The sequence below is a fragment of the Globicephala melas genome, chromosome 1 (assembly GCF_963455315.2).
Source record: "Globicephala melas chromosome 1, mGloMel1.2, whole genome shotgun sequence".
Lineage (NCBI taxonomy): Eukaryota > Metazoa > Chordata > Mammalia > Artiodactyla > Delphinidae > Globicephala > Globicephala melas.
This window is the reverse complement of record NC_083314.1, coordinates 114,000,459-114,018,140: the sequence shown is the minus strand read 5'-3', so window position 1 is coordinate 114,018,140 and position 17,682 is coordinate 114,000,459. Positions and strand designations below refer to the sequence as shown.

The 17,682-nt window shown below is 35.0% G+C and overlaps 1 protein-coding gene across 1 annotated transcript in view; it reads left to right on the top strand.

Moving 5' to 3' along the window:
* Nucleotides 1-17,682, top strand: part of SPATA1 (spermatogenesis associated 1) — an 84,517-nt gene that overhangs the window by 24,139 nt on the left and 42,696 nt on the right. Inside the window, exons 8-11 of the mRNA XM_060303483.2 lie at nt 1,486-1,601; nt 2,290-2,411; nt 5,827-6,005; nt 16,208-16,295. Of these exons, the coding sequence (XP_060159466.2) occupies nt 1,486-1,601; nt 2,290-2,411; nt 5,827-6,005; nt 16,208-16,294 (504 nt within the window). The 3' untranslated portion in view covers nt 16,295. The remainder of the gene's footprint in view (nt 1-1,485; nt 1,602-2,289; nt 2,412-5,826; nt 6,006-16,207; nt 16,296-17,682) is intronic.

Genomic DNA, 17,682 nt, shown 5'->3' with positions numbered 1-17,682 from the left:
TGTATGGATGCTATATTATGTTGTAGATTTTGTCCATGTTTATTTGTGTTGGATTTTTCTGAATCAGTAACAGGTATTCTTATAGAGAAACAGATGTTCTGGTGGTTTATTTTAGCTTGTATCAATAGATTAGGAAAGCTCTCTCCTGTTGTTTTAGTGAAATGCAGTTATTTATTTATGTATTTTTAAATAAATGGGGCCTTAAGGGAAGTGGTCTTTTTTCTTTGTATTCTTTCCTGCTAATTTAATTCAGCAGAACTCTTAACTTGACCACCTTCTTTTCTCTACCACCTAGCCCTGACGAACATCTCTTGCTTCCAAAGAATTTTCCTCTCACCCAGTAGCTGTGTTTTCCCATAACTACCACCTCTGGCCACCTACATTTTAAAAGCCCCTTTCTTTTAGATCCTCATAGAAAGAGCTTTGATTTACCATTTGGTACCCTTACTCAGTATTCTTCCACCACATGCAGGACCTTCTCCTTTAAGACTAAATTGTGGTTGATGTTTACTGTGTTATCTGTGTATTGTGCTCTTTAATGCATAGTTCCCATCAGACTCTGCTCAGGTGTGAGCTCCTAAGCACACTCTGCTGGTCTAGGGTGTTTATTTCCCCACTTACATGTAAATTAAAGTATATGTAAATTAGAGGATTCTGTGTCCTAGTTATTCTACAGATATAAATTATGGGTGATTGTATTTGCTTTCTTTTTATAGTAGTTGAGAGCATGCATGGAGAGATTTTAGTGGCTGCCATTATCCTGTGGGAACCTGACCTTGTAAGTTAAGGTCAATGCAATAAAATAGAAAAAGAATAATAAAACAAACAAAGTAGGGGTAAGGGATTAATGAAGATAAAAGTAGAAGCTAATAAGTTACAAAAGTTAAAAGCCTGGCAGAATTGAAAACAACTCAAGGTCTATAAAGTAGTAGTGGCAGAAACATTAACATTGGTAAGGCTTGAGGTAGTTTATCAAAAAAAGAGTAGAAACACAAAAATTAGGTGAGATGAAGGCAATATAACACAAATACAGAGGTGATAAAATTTATGAGAATAAAATGTATGCTAAAATTTGAAAATGTGCTAGGATCTCGAATTTTCTAAGCAAATATACATGATCAAAATTGGCTCAAAATGAAAAAAATTCAATAGCCATCTTAGAAACATTTAAAAGTTGCCATAACAAGTAACTGAAATCAGAAATCTTGGAAGGAAATCATGTTTAGAAAGGAATATGGATTCTTTTTTTTCTTCTTTTTGAATTTTAAGTTTGAAGCTCCTGTGGTATAATGTCCAAGTAATGTCCAGTGGAATGGAGAAGCTAGAGCACAAGAGGGGGTCTATAGTTATAAAGACAGATTTGGGAGTTCATCACCATACAAGTAAAAAAATGCATTACTGTTGTGCATTACCAGATGTTTACAAATAGGTGAAAAACAATGTGTAACCCTACCAGATCTTACTGATTATCATGTTTGCTTACAGCTAGCTAAAAGAGAGTGCATTAGCCTACCAGACCTTATTGATTTTCCTTCAGTTCCTTGTCAACCTGCTCTTTCTCCAGGAATAACTGATATATCATTATTACAGATTGAGAGTAAGTATGATGATACCGTAAGTACAGATGTAAGTACAGATGATTCTGTGAGGTAAAGTTAAATAATGTTAATGAGGAGTTAATTGTTTAATGCATACACAGTTTCAGTTTGGGAAGATAAAGTTTTGGCGATAAAGGGGTGGTGGTTGTTGTGGAACATTATGAATGCATGCAGTGCCATTGAACTGTACATTTAAATATGGTTAAAATGGTCAATTATATATGTTTTACTACAAGAAGTTAAAGTATTTTAAAGTCTGTGACTTATGTTGATTACCGCATATGTGTGTCACTAATATTATTTCTGCTTTTTAAATATGTACTTTAAAATATACATTTTTCCATGTAAGATTTAAGTACAATAACTTTGGTCCCAGGATAAATTTACTTAAAGAATTAAAACAAGAGGTATAACTACATGAGTTTTGCCTAGTTTCCATACATGTATATAAATGCAGAAGAGACATACTGTATTGTTTATATATATATAAATCCCCTATAGATACTGAAATGACTCCTCAGTGTTTTCCATCGTGGCACATGCTGTACTGCAGCCAGAAAACCAGAGTTTGGGGTAAAATTCATACTTGCTGTTGTAAGCATTTTTTAGTTTTATACTCTATATTTTAGGATATGAGCTGTCTTTTAGCTTTTGGACATTGATGAGTATGGGTTATAATCTTCTAGGAGAGAATATTATCGAAAAAAATGAAACAAGTAAAGGAAGAAAGAAGATATCTGGAAAGAATTAAAGAAGAACTAATAAAAAAAGTTGAAAGGCTATTGGAACAAGGCAAATTAAAGCAATATCATGGTAAAGTTTATTACATATCTTTTATCACTATAAAGGAAACTCAAGTTTTACAGAATTTATGCCTTTGGAATAAATGATAAAATGATAATATTTACTATTTTATAGTAAATATTTGTAGTTTAAGTGGTACACTAATATAAATATATACTTATATTTATATGTATATATAAATATAAAATATTTATAGTAAATATTTGTAGTTTAAGTGGTACACTAATATAAATTCACTATAGGAAAGATGAAATCATTGTTCAACTCTATATAATAAATGCAACATGCCTTTTATTAAAATTCAATTATTTTTTAAAATGGACATTTGTTTATTCATTTCAACATTCATTTATTAAATAAGTATTTATTAAGGGCCTACTGAACTTAGTCACTGTTCCAGGGGCTGAGGTGATACTAATAGGCCAACATAATCTTGTCCCTGCCTTCAAAATGCTTATGGTGCAGTGGGGAAATGATGATCAAGTTAAGTAGTAGTGATACATACTGATGACTGCTATGATAAAGAAATTACAAATTCTATGCATAGGAGTACAGAGGAAGAACACCTAAATTAGATGGAAGAGGTCAAGAAAGGCTTGCAGGAAAAGTGGTAGATGTACTAGAATCTGAAGTGTGCCTCCTCTTGGCTGTAGGCCTTCAGGCATTCTTTCCCCTCTGCCACCTAAATCTTCTTTTCCTATCTTCTCCTTCTACCCACTTCTTCCCAGTTCCTGGTTATTTCCTACCAGTCATTCAATCTCAGCTAAGATACCACTCTCGAAGCCTTCTTTGAGTCCCTTAGTGTCCCCTAGGTGCTCAATTTTGTTGGTATGTGTGTGTGTCTGCTTTGCTAAACTGACTGGATGAGTGAATAAATGAGAGAAATGAGGTAGGAAAAATAGACAGTTTCCTTGCAATAGAATTAGAAACAATGTTGTTAGAACTGGTAGAAATGGAAAAATGAGCCAGGGTGGAGAAAGTATAGGATAATGGTTTGAGAGATGTTAAATAATTTGAGAGGCCTGCATTTTGCATTGTATTTGAGGATAAAAAGGGTAAAAGGTATATATGGAATTAACTGCCTTTAGGATTCTCAATTTACAGCAAAATTATTGCTTCAGTACTAGATCTGACTAGAGGTTATAGACAATGTCAGGAGGTATTTCTTAATGTTCTACCTCATAATATTAAAGTGTGTCCCAGAAGTGGTGGCAGTGATTTGGCCTTGTTGTGCTGTTAAAAGAGCAATTTTATCAGACAGTATTGAGCAATGGATTAGAAATCACAGGACAGTGATTCTAATACTAGAATAATCTTATACTTAGGCAAGTTATTTCTCCTCTTTGTGCCGCACTCCTTCTATTTATAAAATGAGAATCATTGGTCACTTTCTATTTCAACAGGAATGTTTCAAGATAAAAGGTATGTATCAGCCATCAAATATTTATTGAGCCTACTATATACCTCAGTTCTCAGCATTGTTTTAAATGCTGAGGATACAGCAGTAAACAAGACAAACATAGCCCTGCCATTAAGGAGCTTGCCTCTAATGGGAGGAGACCGACAATAAATAAGTAAGACAATGTCAGCTACTGATTAGAGCTGAAAAGTCAATTAAAAGAGTGCAGTAAAGAATCGTGGGGCAGGAGAGATGGTTTAGCTAGGGCTTTCAAGGAAGGCTTCTTTGAGCAGATATAACTAAGATTTGATTAATAAAATGGTAAGCATGTGAAGAGACAGGGTAAAAAGAGTCCAAACAGGAGGAACACTAAAAATCAAGGTACAGAGATATAAATAAGCTTGCAGAATTAAGGACCTGAACTAAGACCAGTACAGCTGGAGTGTGATAAATAAGGAGGAATGTAGAGGGAGAAAATCAAAAGATCAGCAAGGAACAGATAGGCCAATTCAAGGAGTTTGGATTTTATTATCAATACAAGTAATATGGGAAGACATAAGAGGATTTTTAAACTAAGGATTTATGTGATTTTTAAAATATCTTAAAAAGATCAGGATGACTGCGGTATGGAATAGCCTGTAGAGGGGCAAATATGGAATCAGAGAGACAGTTAGAAAAATAATACAGTTTTCAAAAGATGATAGTGGATTGCCTAGGAATGTAGCATTGAAGAAGGGATAATGTGCCAGATGCTCGAAGGCAGTGGTACCAGTAAAACTTGCAGAGGGATTGGATATAGGGCTGAGGAAAATAGTTAAAATCTTGAGTTAAAAGTTCCATATAGTTTTATATATATATATATATATTTATTTATTTATTTATTTATTTATTTATATTTGCGATACGAGGGCCTCTCACTGTTGTGGCCTCTCCCGTTGCGGAGCACAGGCTCCAGACGCGCAGGCTCAGCGGCCATGGCTCACGGGCCCAGCCGCTCCATGGCATGTGGGATCTTCCCGGACCGGGGCACGAACCTGTGTCCCCTGCATCAGCAGGTGGACTCTCAACCACTGCACCACCAGGGAAGCCCCATAGTTTTATATTTTTAATTAAATCAATTTATAATATAGAATTTTAAAATTTGGTGTTTTCGTTTCTTCGATAATCTGAAAAAAAGAAACATAAGCATATTCTGGTATACTAGCATGCAGTTTGTGTTCCAATTAAGTTTATATTTAGAATCTCATTGGTGTCAAAGTGATTCCCTAAACTGGCAGAGTTTAATTTCTAATTTTCTAAACCAGAAGTCTCAGGTTTAAGAAATTCTGCCCTACAGAAGTTTGGGGATATACCTGGAATAATGTTGATAAATGATGAATCAGAATCAGCTGATTACACAAAACAAGTCATTTGGGGGCTGAAAAATAAGGAAAATCTGAAAAAATATATTTTGCCTTTTCTTTCATAGCTTTAATTATATAAATAGTGAATTCAAATCAGATTATAGATAAAAGTAATTGAAATAAAAAGTATACACTTCTTGCGCTTCCCTGGTGGCGCAGTGGTTGAGAGTCCACCTGCTGATGCAGGGGACACGGGTTTGTGCCCCGGTCTGGGAAGATCCCACATGCCGCAGAGCGGCTGGGCCCGTGAGCCATGGCCACTGAGCCTGCGTGTCCAGAGCCTGTCCGCAATGGGAGAGGCCACAACAGTAAGAGTCCCGCGTACCGCAAAAAAATAAAAATAAAAAAGTATACACTTCTTGCTATAGGTAGTATTTTGAAGAAAGATTTTCTAAACAAATTACAAGCTTAAAGAAGAACTTGATTTTGGTTCCTGGATTTATCAGTATTTTACTATATTTATAAACAAGTCCTTTTATTATCTAATAAACATTTGACTCTTAACTCTAATTTCCTCAGAATATAAGAGAGGAAGGAGAGGAGAGAGGAATGGTTTAAATTAACTTTGCAGGTTGAAAAGTTTAAACAAACTATAGCCTTTGCTTTTTTTTTTTTTTAATAGCCTATGATGTTTGGAAGAAAAAGTACTTTGAAACAAAGAAAGTTACAGCATCATTGGAGGAGATTTTAACAAAACTTCGAGAAGATTTGGAACTTTACTATAAAAAATTGCTCATTCAGCTTGAAGCCAGGGTGATCAAGATGAGACCAAAGAATCTGGCAACCATCACAGACTCTAAGGTACTACTAAATATGTTCACATTCTGTTAGAGAAGTTCTATTTAAAATACGTGCTTTGTAATTGCTAGTATGATCATATCTAGGATGTTTTGGGCTACAGGTAACAAAACCTTGGCTTAAACTGGCTTAGACAATAAGTAAAATCATGATCTCGTGTAATGCGTGCTGAGGAGATAAAATCAGCTGCTTAATGATGTCTTTAAGGGCCTAGGTACTTCTGATATTTCCTCCCTATTATTTTCGGTGTTGGCTTCATTCTAAGACTGCTTTTCCTCAGGGTAGCAACAGAGTTACCAATGGCAAGTAGAGATATATGCCTCCAAAACAAGAGACAACCTCTTCTAGACGCATGGACTATATAAAACTTTCCCTTTGGCCTGATTGGGGATCAACCAAGCCTACCCTGGATTGATCATAGTTACCAGCGAATGCTATATCCTGACTTAGCCTAATTAGGATCTACCTCTGTACCAGGGGAAAGGGTCAAGATTCTATGGGTAAGAGAGAGATACCTAATGAAGTATGGCAAGGGAGTAATAGTGAGTTATACATTTCTTTTCTTTCAGTTGGGGGTGGGAAGCACAGTTTGATACAGAATCTATAGGTAGTGCTATTCTAAATAAATTATAAATTATATTAAATTTTGATCAATTCATTTTCTTGAGATAGTCTTCAATCTTGACAGATGAGAGACATGAAGTTTAGTTTTTAGTTGAGTAATTCTACCATATAATTAAACAACAAATTCCAGAGGCCATTTATCAGTTTAATTTTTGTTTGTTGATACCACTTATCCAAAAAAGATTTTATAATATGTTAATTATGATTGAGTATAGATTTAACTTTAGACATGATGAAATATTATGTTTACTTTTTTCCCAGTTTTATTGAGATATAATTGACATATAACATTGTATTAGTTTAAAGTAGAAACATAATGTTAAGACATATGTTTATGTTGTAAAATGGACACCACAATAAGTTTAGTTAACATCCATCACCTCACATAGTTATTTTTGTGTGTGATCAGAACTTTTAAGATCTACTCTCTTAGCAACTTTCAAATATACAGTACAGCATTGTTAACTATAATTGCCATGCTGTATATTACATGCATGTTATATATGCATGCATATATAAGTTCCCTAGAACTTACTTATCTTGTATCTACAAGTTTATGCATTTGACCACCGTCACCCATTTTCCCTAATACCCACCTCCTGCTTCTGCCAGAGCCACCAACCTCTTCTGTTTCTATGAGTAAAAGTTTACTATTTTAGATCTATTTAATATGAAATCCAAATAAGTTCAAGTAAAAGTTTCTTCTTATTAGCTGATACTTTTTTTAAGCATTATTGAAACTTTTTATCTTACTGTTTTCTCAAGTTCAATATATGATAATTTTTTTTCACAAAAGCAGCTTAAATAATTTCTTTGTTGACTATTACAGCTCATAAACTTTTCAGAACAAAAGTAACCAAAAGGCTTCTAGAATAGGTTTTCTCACATTAAACAGATTTTCTTATAAAATACAGTATTTCATTATTAAATATTTTTAAGTAATTCTAATATGATTCCACTGATAAACCATTATGCCAATTTCTAAAGTCTTGCTAAGTATCTTAATCTAATGTATTCCTCTTATAGTAATAGTTGTTGGTTTTCATGGCGCTAATTTAATGGTAACTTTTACAAATACGTATTTATTTTTATAATACATGAAAATGGTAGTAAAACAGAAAGGAAAGTGGTCCCTAAAACATAAGAAATCAACAGTTCAATAGTAATTTACTCCAAAGCAAAAAGTTTATTTTATGGAATGGGTTATTTTCATGATTTCCTTTTTTGATATTTGATAACACTTTGTAGTTTGTATTGGCAGGCAATTAAAATTAAAAATGAATAGATGTTATACTAAACAAAGATGTCTTTATATATCTCATACAGAATTACCTTATTATTCAGATCACTGAAGTACAGCATGCTATTGACCAACTTAGAAAATTGGATACTGACAAAATGAAACAGATAACAGAAATTACGGTATTTTGCATTTCCCCTAATCAGATTATAACATTTATCTTGAAATAAAATATTTTGGTGTTTTAACTTTGGCTGTCAGTAGCATAAGGGTAGTAAGGACTGACTGTCTTAAAATTGTTACCTTAACAAAAACAAGAGCATGAATGGAAGATGGGTTCAAGATGGTGGAGTAGAAAGACGTACTCTCATTCCCCTTTGCAAGAGCATGAGAATCACAACTAACTGCTGAACAGTCATTGACAGGAAGACACTGTAACTCACCAAAAAAGATACCCCACATCCAGAGACAAAGGAGAAGCCACAATGAGAAGGTAGGAGGGGCGCAATCACAATAAAATCAAATCCCATAACTGCTGGGTGCATGACTCACAAACTGGAGAACACTTATACCACAGAAGTCCACCCACTGGAGTGAAGGTTCTGAGCCCCAGGTCAGGCTTCCCAACTTGGGGTTCCGGCAACAGGAGGAGGAATTCCTAGAGAAACAGACTTTGAAGGCTAGAGGGATTTCACTGCAGGATTTCAACAGGACTGGGGGAAACAGAAACTGCACTCTTGGAGGGCACACACAAAGAGGTGTGCGCATCAGGTCCCAGGGGAAGGAGCGGTGACCCCATAGGAGACTGAACCACACCTATCTGCTAGTGTCTGTGTCTCACCATGAGGACAAGGACACTGGAAGCAGAAGTTCTGGGAAGTACTCCTTGGCGTGAGCCCTTCCAGAGTCCGCCATTAACCCCGCCACAGAGCCTGGGTAAGCTCCAGTGTTGGGTCCCCTCAGGCCATACAACCAACAGGGAAGGAACCCAGCCCCACCCATCAGCAGACAAGTAGATTAAAGTTTTACTGAGCTCTGCCCACCACCAGTCCCTCCCAACAGGAAACTTGCACAAGCCTCTTAGATAACCTTATCCACCAGAGGGCAGACAGCAGAAGCAAGAAGAACTACAATCCTGCAGCCTGTGGAACAAAAACCACATCCGCAGAAAGATAGACAAGATGAAAAGGCAGAGAGCTATGTACCAGATGAAGGAACAAGATAAAATCCCAGAAAAACAACTAAATGAAGTGGAGATAGGCAACCTTCCAGAAAAAGAATTCAGAATAATGATAGTGAAGATGATCCAGGACCTCAGAAAAAGAATGGAGGCAAAGATCAAGAGGATGCAAGAAATGTTTAACAGAGACGTAGAAGAATTAAAGAACAAACAAACAGAGATGAACAATATAATAACTGAAATGAAAAATACACTAGAAGGAATCAATAGCAGAATAACTGAGGCAGAAGAACAGATAAGTGACCTGGAAGATAGAATGGTGGAATTCACTGTCATAAAACAGAATAAAGAAAAAAGAATGAAAAGAAATGAAGACAGCCTAAGAGACCTCTGGGACAACATTAAACATATTAACATTTGCATTACAGGGGTCCTGGAAGGAGAAGAGAGACAGCAAGGACCCAAGAAAATATTTGAGGAGATTATAGTTGAAAACTTCCCTAGCATGGGAAAGGAAATAGCCACCCAAGTCCAGAAAGCACAGAGAGTCCTATACAGGATAAATCCAAGGAGAAACATGCCGAGACACCTAGTAATCGAATTGCCAAAAATTAAAGACAAAGAAAAAATATTGAAAGCAGCAAGGGAAAAACGACAAATAACATACAAGGGAATTCCCATAAGGTTAACAGCTGATTTCTCAGCAGAAACTCTACAAGCCAGAAGCGAGTGGCATGACATAGTTAAAGTGATGAAAGGGAAGAAACTACAACCAAGATTACTCTAGCCGGCAAGGATCTCATTCAGATTCGATGGAGAAATCAAAAGCTTTACAGACAAGCAAAAGCTAAAAGAATTCAGCACCACCGAACCAGCTCTACAACAAATGCTAAAGGAACTTCTCTGAGTGGGAAACACAAGAGAAGAAAAGGACCTACAAAAACAAACACAAAACAATTAAGAAAATGGTAATAGGAACATACATATCGATAATTACCTTAAAAGTAAATGGATTAAATGCTCCAACCAAAAGACACAGACTGGCTGAATGGATACAAAAACAAGACCCATATATATGCTGTCTACAAGAAACCCACTTCAGACCTAGGGACACATACAGACTGAAAGTGAGGGGATGGATAAAGATATTCCATGGAAAAGGAAATCAAAAGAAAGCTGGAGTAGCAATACTCATATCACACAAAATAGACTTCAAAATAAAGACTATTACAAGAGACAAAGGACACTATATAATGATCAAAGGATCAATCCAAGAAGAAGATATAACAATTATAAATATGTATGCACCCAACATAGAAGCACATCAACACATAAGGCAACTGCTTACACCTGTAAAAGAGGAAATCGACAGTAACACAATAATAGTGGGGAATTTTAACACCTAACTTACACCAACAGACAGATCATCCAAAAAGAAAATTAATAAGGAAACACAAGCTTTAAATGACACAATAGACCAGATAGATTTAATTGATATTTATAGGACATTCCAACCAAAAACAGCAGATTATACTTTCTTCTCAAGTGCACACGGAACATTCTCCAGGATAGATCATATCTTGAGTCACGAATCAAGCCTCAGTAAATTTGAGAAAATTGAAATGATATCAAGCATTTTTTCTGACCACAACACCATGAGATTAGAAATGAATTACAGGGAAAAAATTGTAAAAAACACAAACACATGGAGGCTAAACAATACATTATTAAATAACCAAGACGTCACTGAAGAAAACAAAGAGGAAATCAAAAAATATCTAGAGACAAATGACGATGAAAACACGATGATCCAAAACCTATGGGATGAAGCAAAAGCAGTTCTAAGAGGGAAGTTTATAGCTATACAAGTCTACCTCAGGAAACAAGAAAAATCTCAAATAAACAATCTAACCTTACACCTAAGGGAACTTACAGAAAGAAGAACAAACAAAACCCAAAGTTAGTACAAGGAAAGAAATCATAAAGATCAGAGCAGAAATAAATGAAATAGAAACAAAGAAAACAATGGCAAAGACCAATAAAACTAAAAGCTGGCTGTTTGAGAGGACAAAGAAAATTGATAAACCATTAGCCAGACTCATCAAGGAAAAGAGGGAGAGGACTCAATTCAATAAAACTAGAAATGAAAAAGGAGAGGTTACAACAGACACCGCAGAAATACAAAGCATCCTAAGAGACTACTACAAGCAACTCTATGCCAACAAAATGGACAACCTGGAAGAAATGGACAAATTCCTAGAAAGGTATAACCTTCCAAGACTGAGCCAGGAAGAAATAGAAAATATGAACAGACCAATCACAAGTAATGAACTTGAAACTGTGATTTAAAATCTTCCAACAAACAAAAGTCCAGGACCAGATGGCTTCATAGGTGAATTCTATCAAACAGTTGGAGACAAGCCAACACCCATCCTTCTCAAACTCTTCCAAAAAGTTGCAGAGGAAAGAACACACCCGAACTCATTCTATGAGGCCACCATCACCCTGATACCAAAACCAGACAAAGGTACTACAAAAAAAGAAAATTAGAGACCAATATCACTGATGAATATAGATGCAAAAATCCTCAACAAATACTAGCAAACAGAATCCAACAGCACATTAAAAGGGTCATACACCATGATCAAGTAGGATTTATACCAGGGACACAAGGATTCTTCAATATACGCAAATCAATCAATGTGATACACCATATTAACAAATTGAAGAAGAAAAAACATATGATCCTCTCAATAGATGCAGAAAAAGCTTTTGACAAAATTCAGCACCCATTTTTGATTAAGAAAACACTCCAGAAAGTGGGCACAGAGGGAACCTTCCTCAACATAATAAAGGCCATATATGACAAACACACAGCAAACATCATCCTCAATGGTGAAAAACTGAGTGCATTCCCTCTAAGATCAGGAAGAAGACAAGGATGTCCAGTCTGGCCACTATTATTCAACATAGTTTTGGAAGTCCTACCATGGCAATCAGAGAAGAAAAAGAAATAAAAGGAATACAGACTGGAAGAGAAGAAGTAAAACTGTCACTGTTTGCAGATGACATGATACCATACATAGAGAATCCTAAAGATGCCACCAGAAAACTACTAGAGCTAGTCAATGAATTTGGTAAATCTGCAGCATACAAAATTAATGCACAGAAATTTCTTGCATTCCTCTACACTAATGATGAAAAATCTGAAAGAGAAATTAAGGAAACACTCCCATTTACTATTGCAACGAAAAGAATAAAATACCTAGGAATAAACCTACCCAGGGAGACAAAAGACCTTTATGCAGAAAACTATAAGACAGTAATGAAAGAAATTAAAAATGATACAAACAGATGGAGAGATATACCATGTTCTTGGATTGGAAGAATCAATATTGTAAAAATGACTATACTACCCAAAGCAATCTACAGATTCAGTGCAATCCCGATCAAGTCACCAATGGCATTTTTTACAGAACTAGAACAAAAAAATCTTAAAATTTGTATGGAGACACAAAAGACCCCAAATAGCCAAAGCATTTTTGAGGGATAAAAAACGGAGCTGGAGGAATCAGACTCCCTGACTTCAGACTATACTACGAAGCTACAGTAATCAAGTCAGTATGGTACTGGCACAAAAACAGAAATATAGATCAATGGAATAGGATAGAAAGCCCAGAGGGAAACCTACGCACCTGTGGTCACCTTATTTTTGACAAAGGAGGCAAGAATATACAATAGAGAAAAGACAGCCTCTTCAATAAGTAGTGTTGGGATAACTGGACAGCTACATGTAAAAGAATGAAATTAGAATACTCCCCAACAGTGTATACAAAAATAAACTCAAAATGGATTAAAGGCCTTGATGTAATGCCAGACACTATAAAACTCTTAGAGGAAAAGATAAGTAATACACTCTATGACATAAATCACAGCAAGATCCTGTTTGACCCACCTCCTAGGGAAATGGAAATAAAAATAAACAAATGGGACCTAATGAAACTTCAAAGTTTTGCTCAGCAAAGGAAACCATAAGCAAGACGAAAAGACAACCCTCAGAATGGGAGAAAATATTTGGAAATGAAGCAACTGACAAAGGATTAATCTCCAAAATTTACAAGCAGCTCAATATCGAAAAAACAAAGAACCCAATCCAGAAATGGGCAGAAGACCTAAATAGACATTTCTCCAAAGAAGACATACAGATGGCCAAGAAGCACATGAAAAGCAGCTCAACATCACTAATTATTAGAGAAATGCAAATCAAAACTACAATGAGGTATCACCTCACACCAGTTAGAATGGGCATCATCAGAAAATCTACAAACAACAAATGCTGCAGAGGGTGTGGAGAAAAGGGAACCCTCTTGCACTGTTGGTGGGAATGTAAATTGATACAGCCACTATGGAGAACAGTATGGAGGTTCCTTAAAAAACTAAAAATAGAATTACCATATGACCCAGCAATCCCACTACTGGACAAATACCCAGAGAAAACCATAATTCAGAAAGACACATGCACCCCAATGTTCATTGCAGCCCTATTTACAATAGTCAGGACATGGAAGCAACCTAAATGCCATCGAGAGATGAATGGATAAAGAAGATGTGGTACATGTATACAATTGAATATTACTCAGCCATGAAAAGGAATAAAATTGGGTCATTTGTAGAGACATTGGTGGATCTAGAGACTGTCTTACAGAGTGAAGTAAGTCAGAAAGAGAAAAACAGATATCGTATATGAACGCATATATGTGCAACCTAGAAAAATGGTACAGATGAACTGGTTTGCAGCGCAGAAATTGAGACACAGACGTAGAGAACAAACGTATGGACATCAAGGGGGAAGTGGTGGTGGGGGTTGGTGGGATGAATTGGGAGATTGGGATTGTCATATATACACTAATATGTATAAAATGGATAACTAATAAGAACCTGCTCTATAAAAAAATTTTTAATAAAATTCAAAAAAAATTAAAAAATAGAAAGCATGAATGAAAAAAATACAATAATAAATTCTGTGAAAAGATTCCTAGCAAGGCCAAAGTAAAATTGAATAAAATTTCACTAAGAAATAAAGTAAAAGAACCTTGTGAATCAGTATAGAGTCTCCGTAAAATATTTTGAAAGAAGTAATATTCCTACATTAGAGTTGTTCATAAATAAGTCTGACAAACCACTGAGCTCTCTGAGCTCCCATTTAATTTTATTTTTTTGTCCTCTCTTGGGTAATTATCTCATTCTCTCTGGTTATTTTCATATATATATATATATAAAATGTTATATGAATGCTCTTGATTCACCTCTTTATCAGAAGTAGCTTTATGACCCAGAATAATGACCCCTATGTAGAATTAGCACTGTCCAATACAACTCTCTGTGATGGTGGAAATGTTTCATACCTGCACTGTCTGATAAGGTAGCCACTAGCCACATAAGGATGTAGATTGTTGTGTGCCTGAGGAATTTAATTTTAGTTAATTTCAATTTAAATAGTTACATGTGGCAAGTTGATACTCTACTGGACAGCGCACTTCTAGATTATTTTCACTAGCCTCATACTCAAGGCTAAATCCTGGCTCAGCACTGAGAAGCTTAAAACTTAAACTACAGAAAAGGAAAAAGGCAAAGGACAATTTTAAACCAAAAAAAGGAGTTATTTAAAATTCTTATACAGTCTGAACTCAAAAAAATAGTTCGTTCAGTGAATTAAAACTCCTGTGCATTCAAAAAGGAGAGAAATCAAATGTGGAAACTTGTCCCCTTAAGGATAGTTGGATGGGTAGAAGGGAGTAATAAAAATACCTCCAGTGCCTTCATTTATGACTCTCTCAATGCTCTTTTCTTCTGGAAAGCATACAAATTAGTTCTTACCATTTTTATATATTTTAATTTTATAAATATTACATATAAATGTTTTGAACCCAAATTAGAATTATTAGTGAAAAAACAGGAAACACAAATGGAAAAAAAGAGATCCAAGTTTTCAGCTTATGCACTGGGGGAAAAAAATCCTACATTTAACCATAGTGCCTAATTGTCACATAGTAAACATTATAAGAATTTTTTATTGATTTCTGAATGATTTACCCCAAACTACCCATAAGATACAGAACTAAGGGGCAGAAAACCTAGCTTGACTGTTGCAACCATGTTCAAGATAATATAGCACTATCAGTGCTTCTCAAAGTTCAATGTAATGTCACCTGGGGATCCTGTTAAAATTAGCAGAATCTGACTCAGTAGGTCTGAGGGGAGGCCTGAAAGTCTTCAGTACTAACAAACTCCCAGGTGATGCTTATGCTGCTGGTCCACAGACAATACTTGGAATAGCAAGAGCTCTGGTACCAGATGGTTTAAGTTTGAATCCTGGCTGTGCCACTTACTAGTTTTATGCCTTGAGCAAGTTACTTAACTTCTAGGCATCTCAGTTTCCTCAACTGTAAAATGGGGAGAAATAACAGTATCTGCTTCAATTAAAAATTTGAAAGTATCATAGTACACTTAGAAGAGCACTTGCCACACTTATATTTCTTAAGTACTTATTCAGTTTCTAAGGGCTGGGAATTAAGGTTTTTGGGAATTTTTTTTAGGAGGCAGAGGTTTTTTGTTTTTACTACTTTCTTTGCACAATGAGAACAGATTTTGAAATAAGCAAAAGATAAAATTCTTTCTCACTCTAGTTTTTTAGAACCGTTTAATTTTATCATGCCTATATACTAATAAATGAAATTATTTGGTAGCATATCTAGCATGCGTATTCAAAGGGACTTATGAACTACACATTTACCATAGTAATCCAGTGCAAGTGAAGGCATTGAAGGCAAATGAGAGAAGACGTGAAAGCTGTCATAAAAACCCTTATTTAGGGCTTCCCTGGTGGCGCAGTGGTTGAGAGTCCGCCTGCCGATGCAGGGGACACGGGTTTGTGCCCCGGTCCGGGAGGATCCCACATGCCGCGGAGCGGCTGGACCCGTGAGCCATGGCCGCTGAGCCTGCGCGTCCGGAGCCTGTGCTCCGCAACGGGAGAGGCCGCAACAGTGAGAGGCCCGCGTACCAAAAAAAAAAAAAAAAAAAACCCTTATTTATATGACGATTATATAATTTTAGAAAGGTAAGATGAAAGTTCATTTTTGAAAGTCAATTGTTCTTTTATAGATGAGAAAACAAGCAGTTTCAGAATTACGCACATTGAAAGCTGAACTGGCACAGAAGAAATTTATTACATCTTTTCAATCTCAATAAGGTATGTTAACTTAAAATTTTTATTTGTTAAAAAACTTACTTGAACAGATTTGTTTAACCGTTGTTCTCCTTGTTTTCGTATAAATTATAAGTTTTACATCTTTTCCTTTTTCATGTGTTTATTATACAGTGTTTCAGGAAATATTAGATGTAAAAAAGCAAAATGGTGTCTGTTTGACTGTTTTTGAAGGTTTCAGATGTGTAACATATTATTTTACAGTACTATATTTCATTATTTTCATTTTTTAATAGTCTTAAAATGTAATACCTAGAATGACTGTAATATGAAAAATCATATATTTTAATAAATATGAATCTAACTTGCATCTACAGCTATGTAGAGATTAGTACTAAGAATTTAAATTTTTAAAATTTATTTTAAAAATACAGAGACAGCAGTAATTCAGCAAGTACTATGGAAAATGGTTGGTTTTACTTTGCCGTAAATAATTGTGCAAGTAGGAAATGAAATATTCTCATAACAGATGACTGAATTGTCATTTATTCAAATTTGGAGAGGGAAAAATGTACAGGGAAGGCAGGATTTATGTAAATCCAGAGTTTAAGGATGCAGATTTCTAATCTAAGTATTTATAGGAACTAATATAAGTTCTACACAATATTCTTCTTAATTGCCTTGAGAAAGGAAACTGAGACCTCTGTACATTTCTTTGCACAAAATGTCTCTTTTAGAAAGAAAAAAACAGTTGAGAAACCAATGTCTTTAGATAATTAAAAGTAAAATGCAGATATAGAAAATGAAAAAAATTTAACCATGGAAACAAAACTAACCAAGAAATATATTATAGATGTCCATAAATGAAGGAATATTAATAATTGGAAGGGTAAATGCCAATGAATAGAATCGGGTTCAACACCAGGTTTTTCATAAACATTTCAGATATAACCTCAAAAAAATAATTTAGTTGGAAAATATTAGGTGGCTCTAACCTACTAATTCAAAATATTAGTACTAAGTTATCTTCTTGTATTTTCTAAGTATTTTGATCCTTTATATTCATTATCCCCCCCCCCCTCTGGAGGCATAAGTGAGTTTAATTCAGGTGACTCAGAGAACATGAGTGCTGTATGGAATCAAGAAGGAGAAAAATGATTTGCATCAAATGAACCTAAAGACACAAAATTGCAGGTTTTAAATTTAGATTTATTGAATAAAAAATATAGAGCAAACTGATTCCTAAAGACTAAATTTTTAAAAATATATTTCTAAGCAAAAAATTTCTACTTCAAATTATACATATTTTAGAAATTAGCATTGATTGGTAAGCATATATTTTAATATGGAGAAAATTTTAGCATAATAAAATTGTGAAAGCAGTTGTTCCCAACTATAATATTAAACATCATACAGAGGAATATTTGATGTG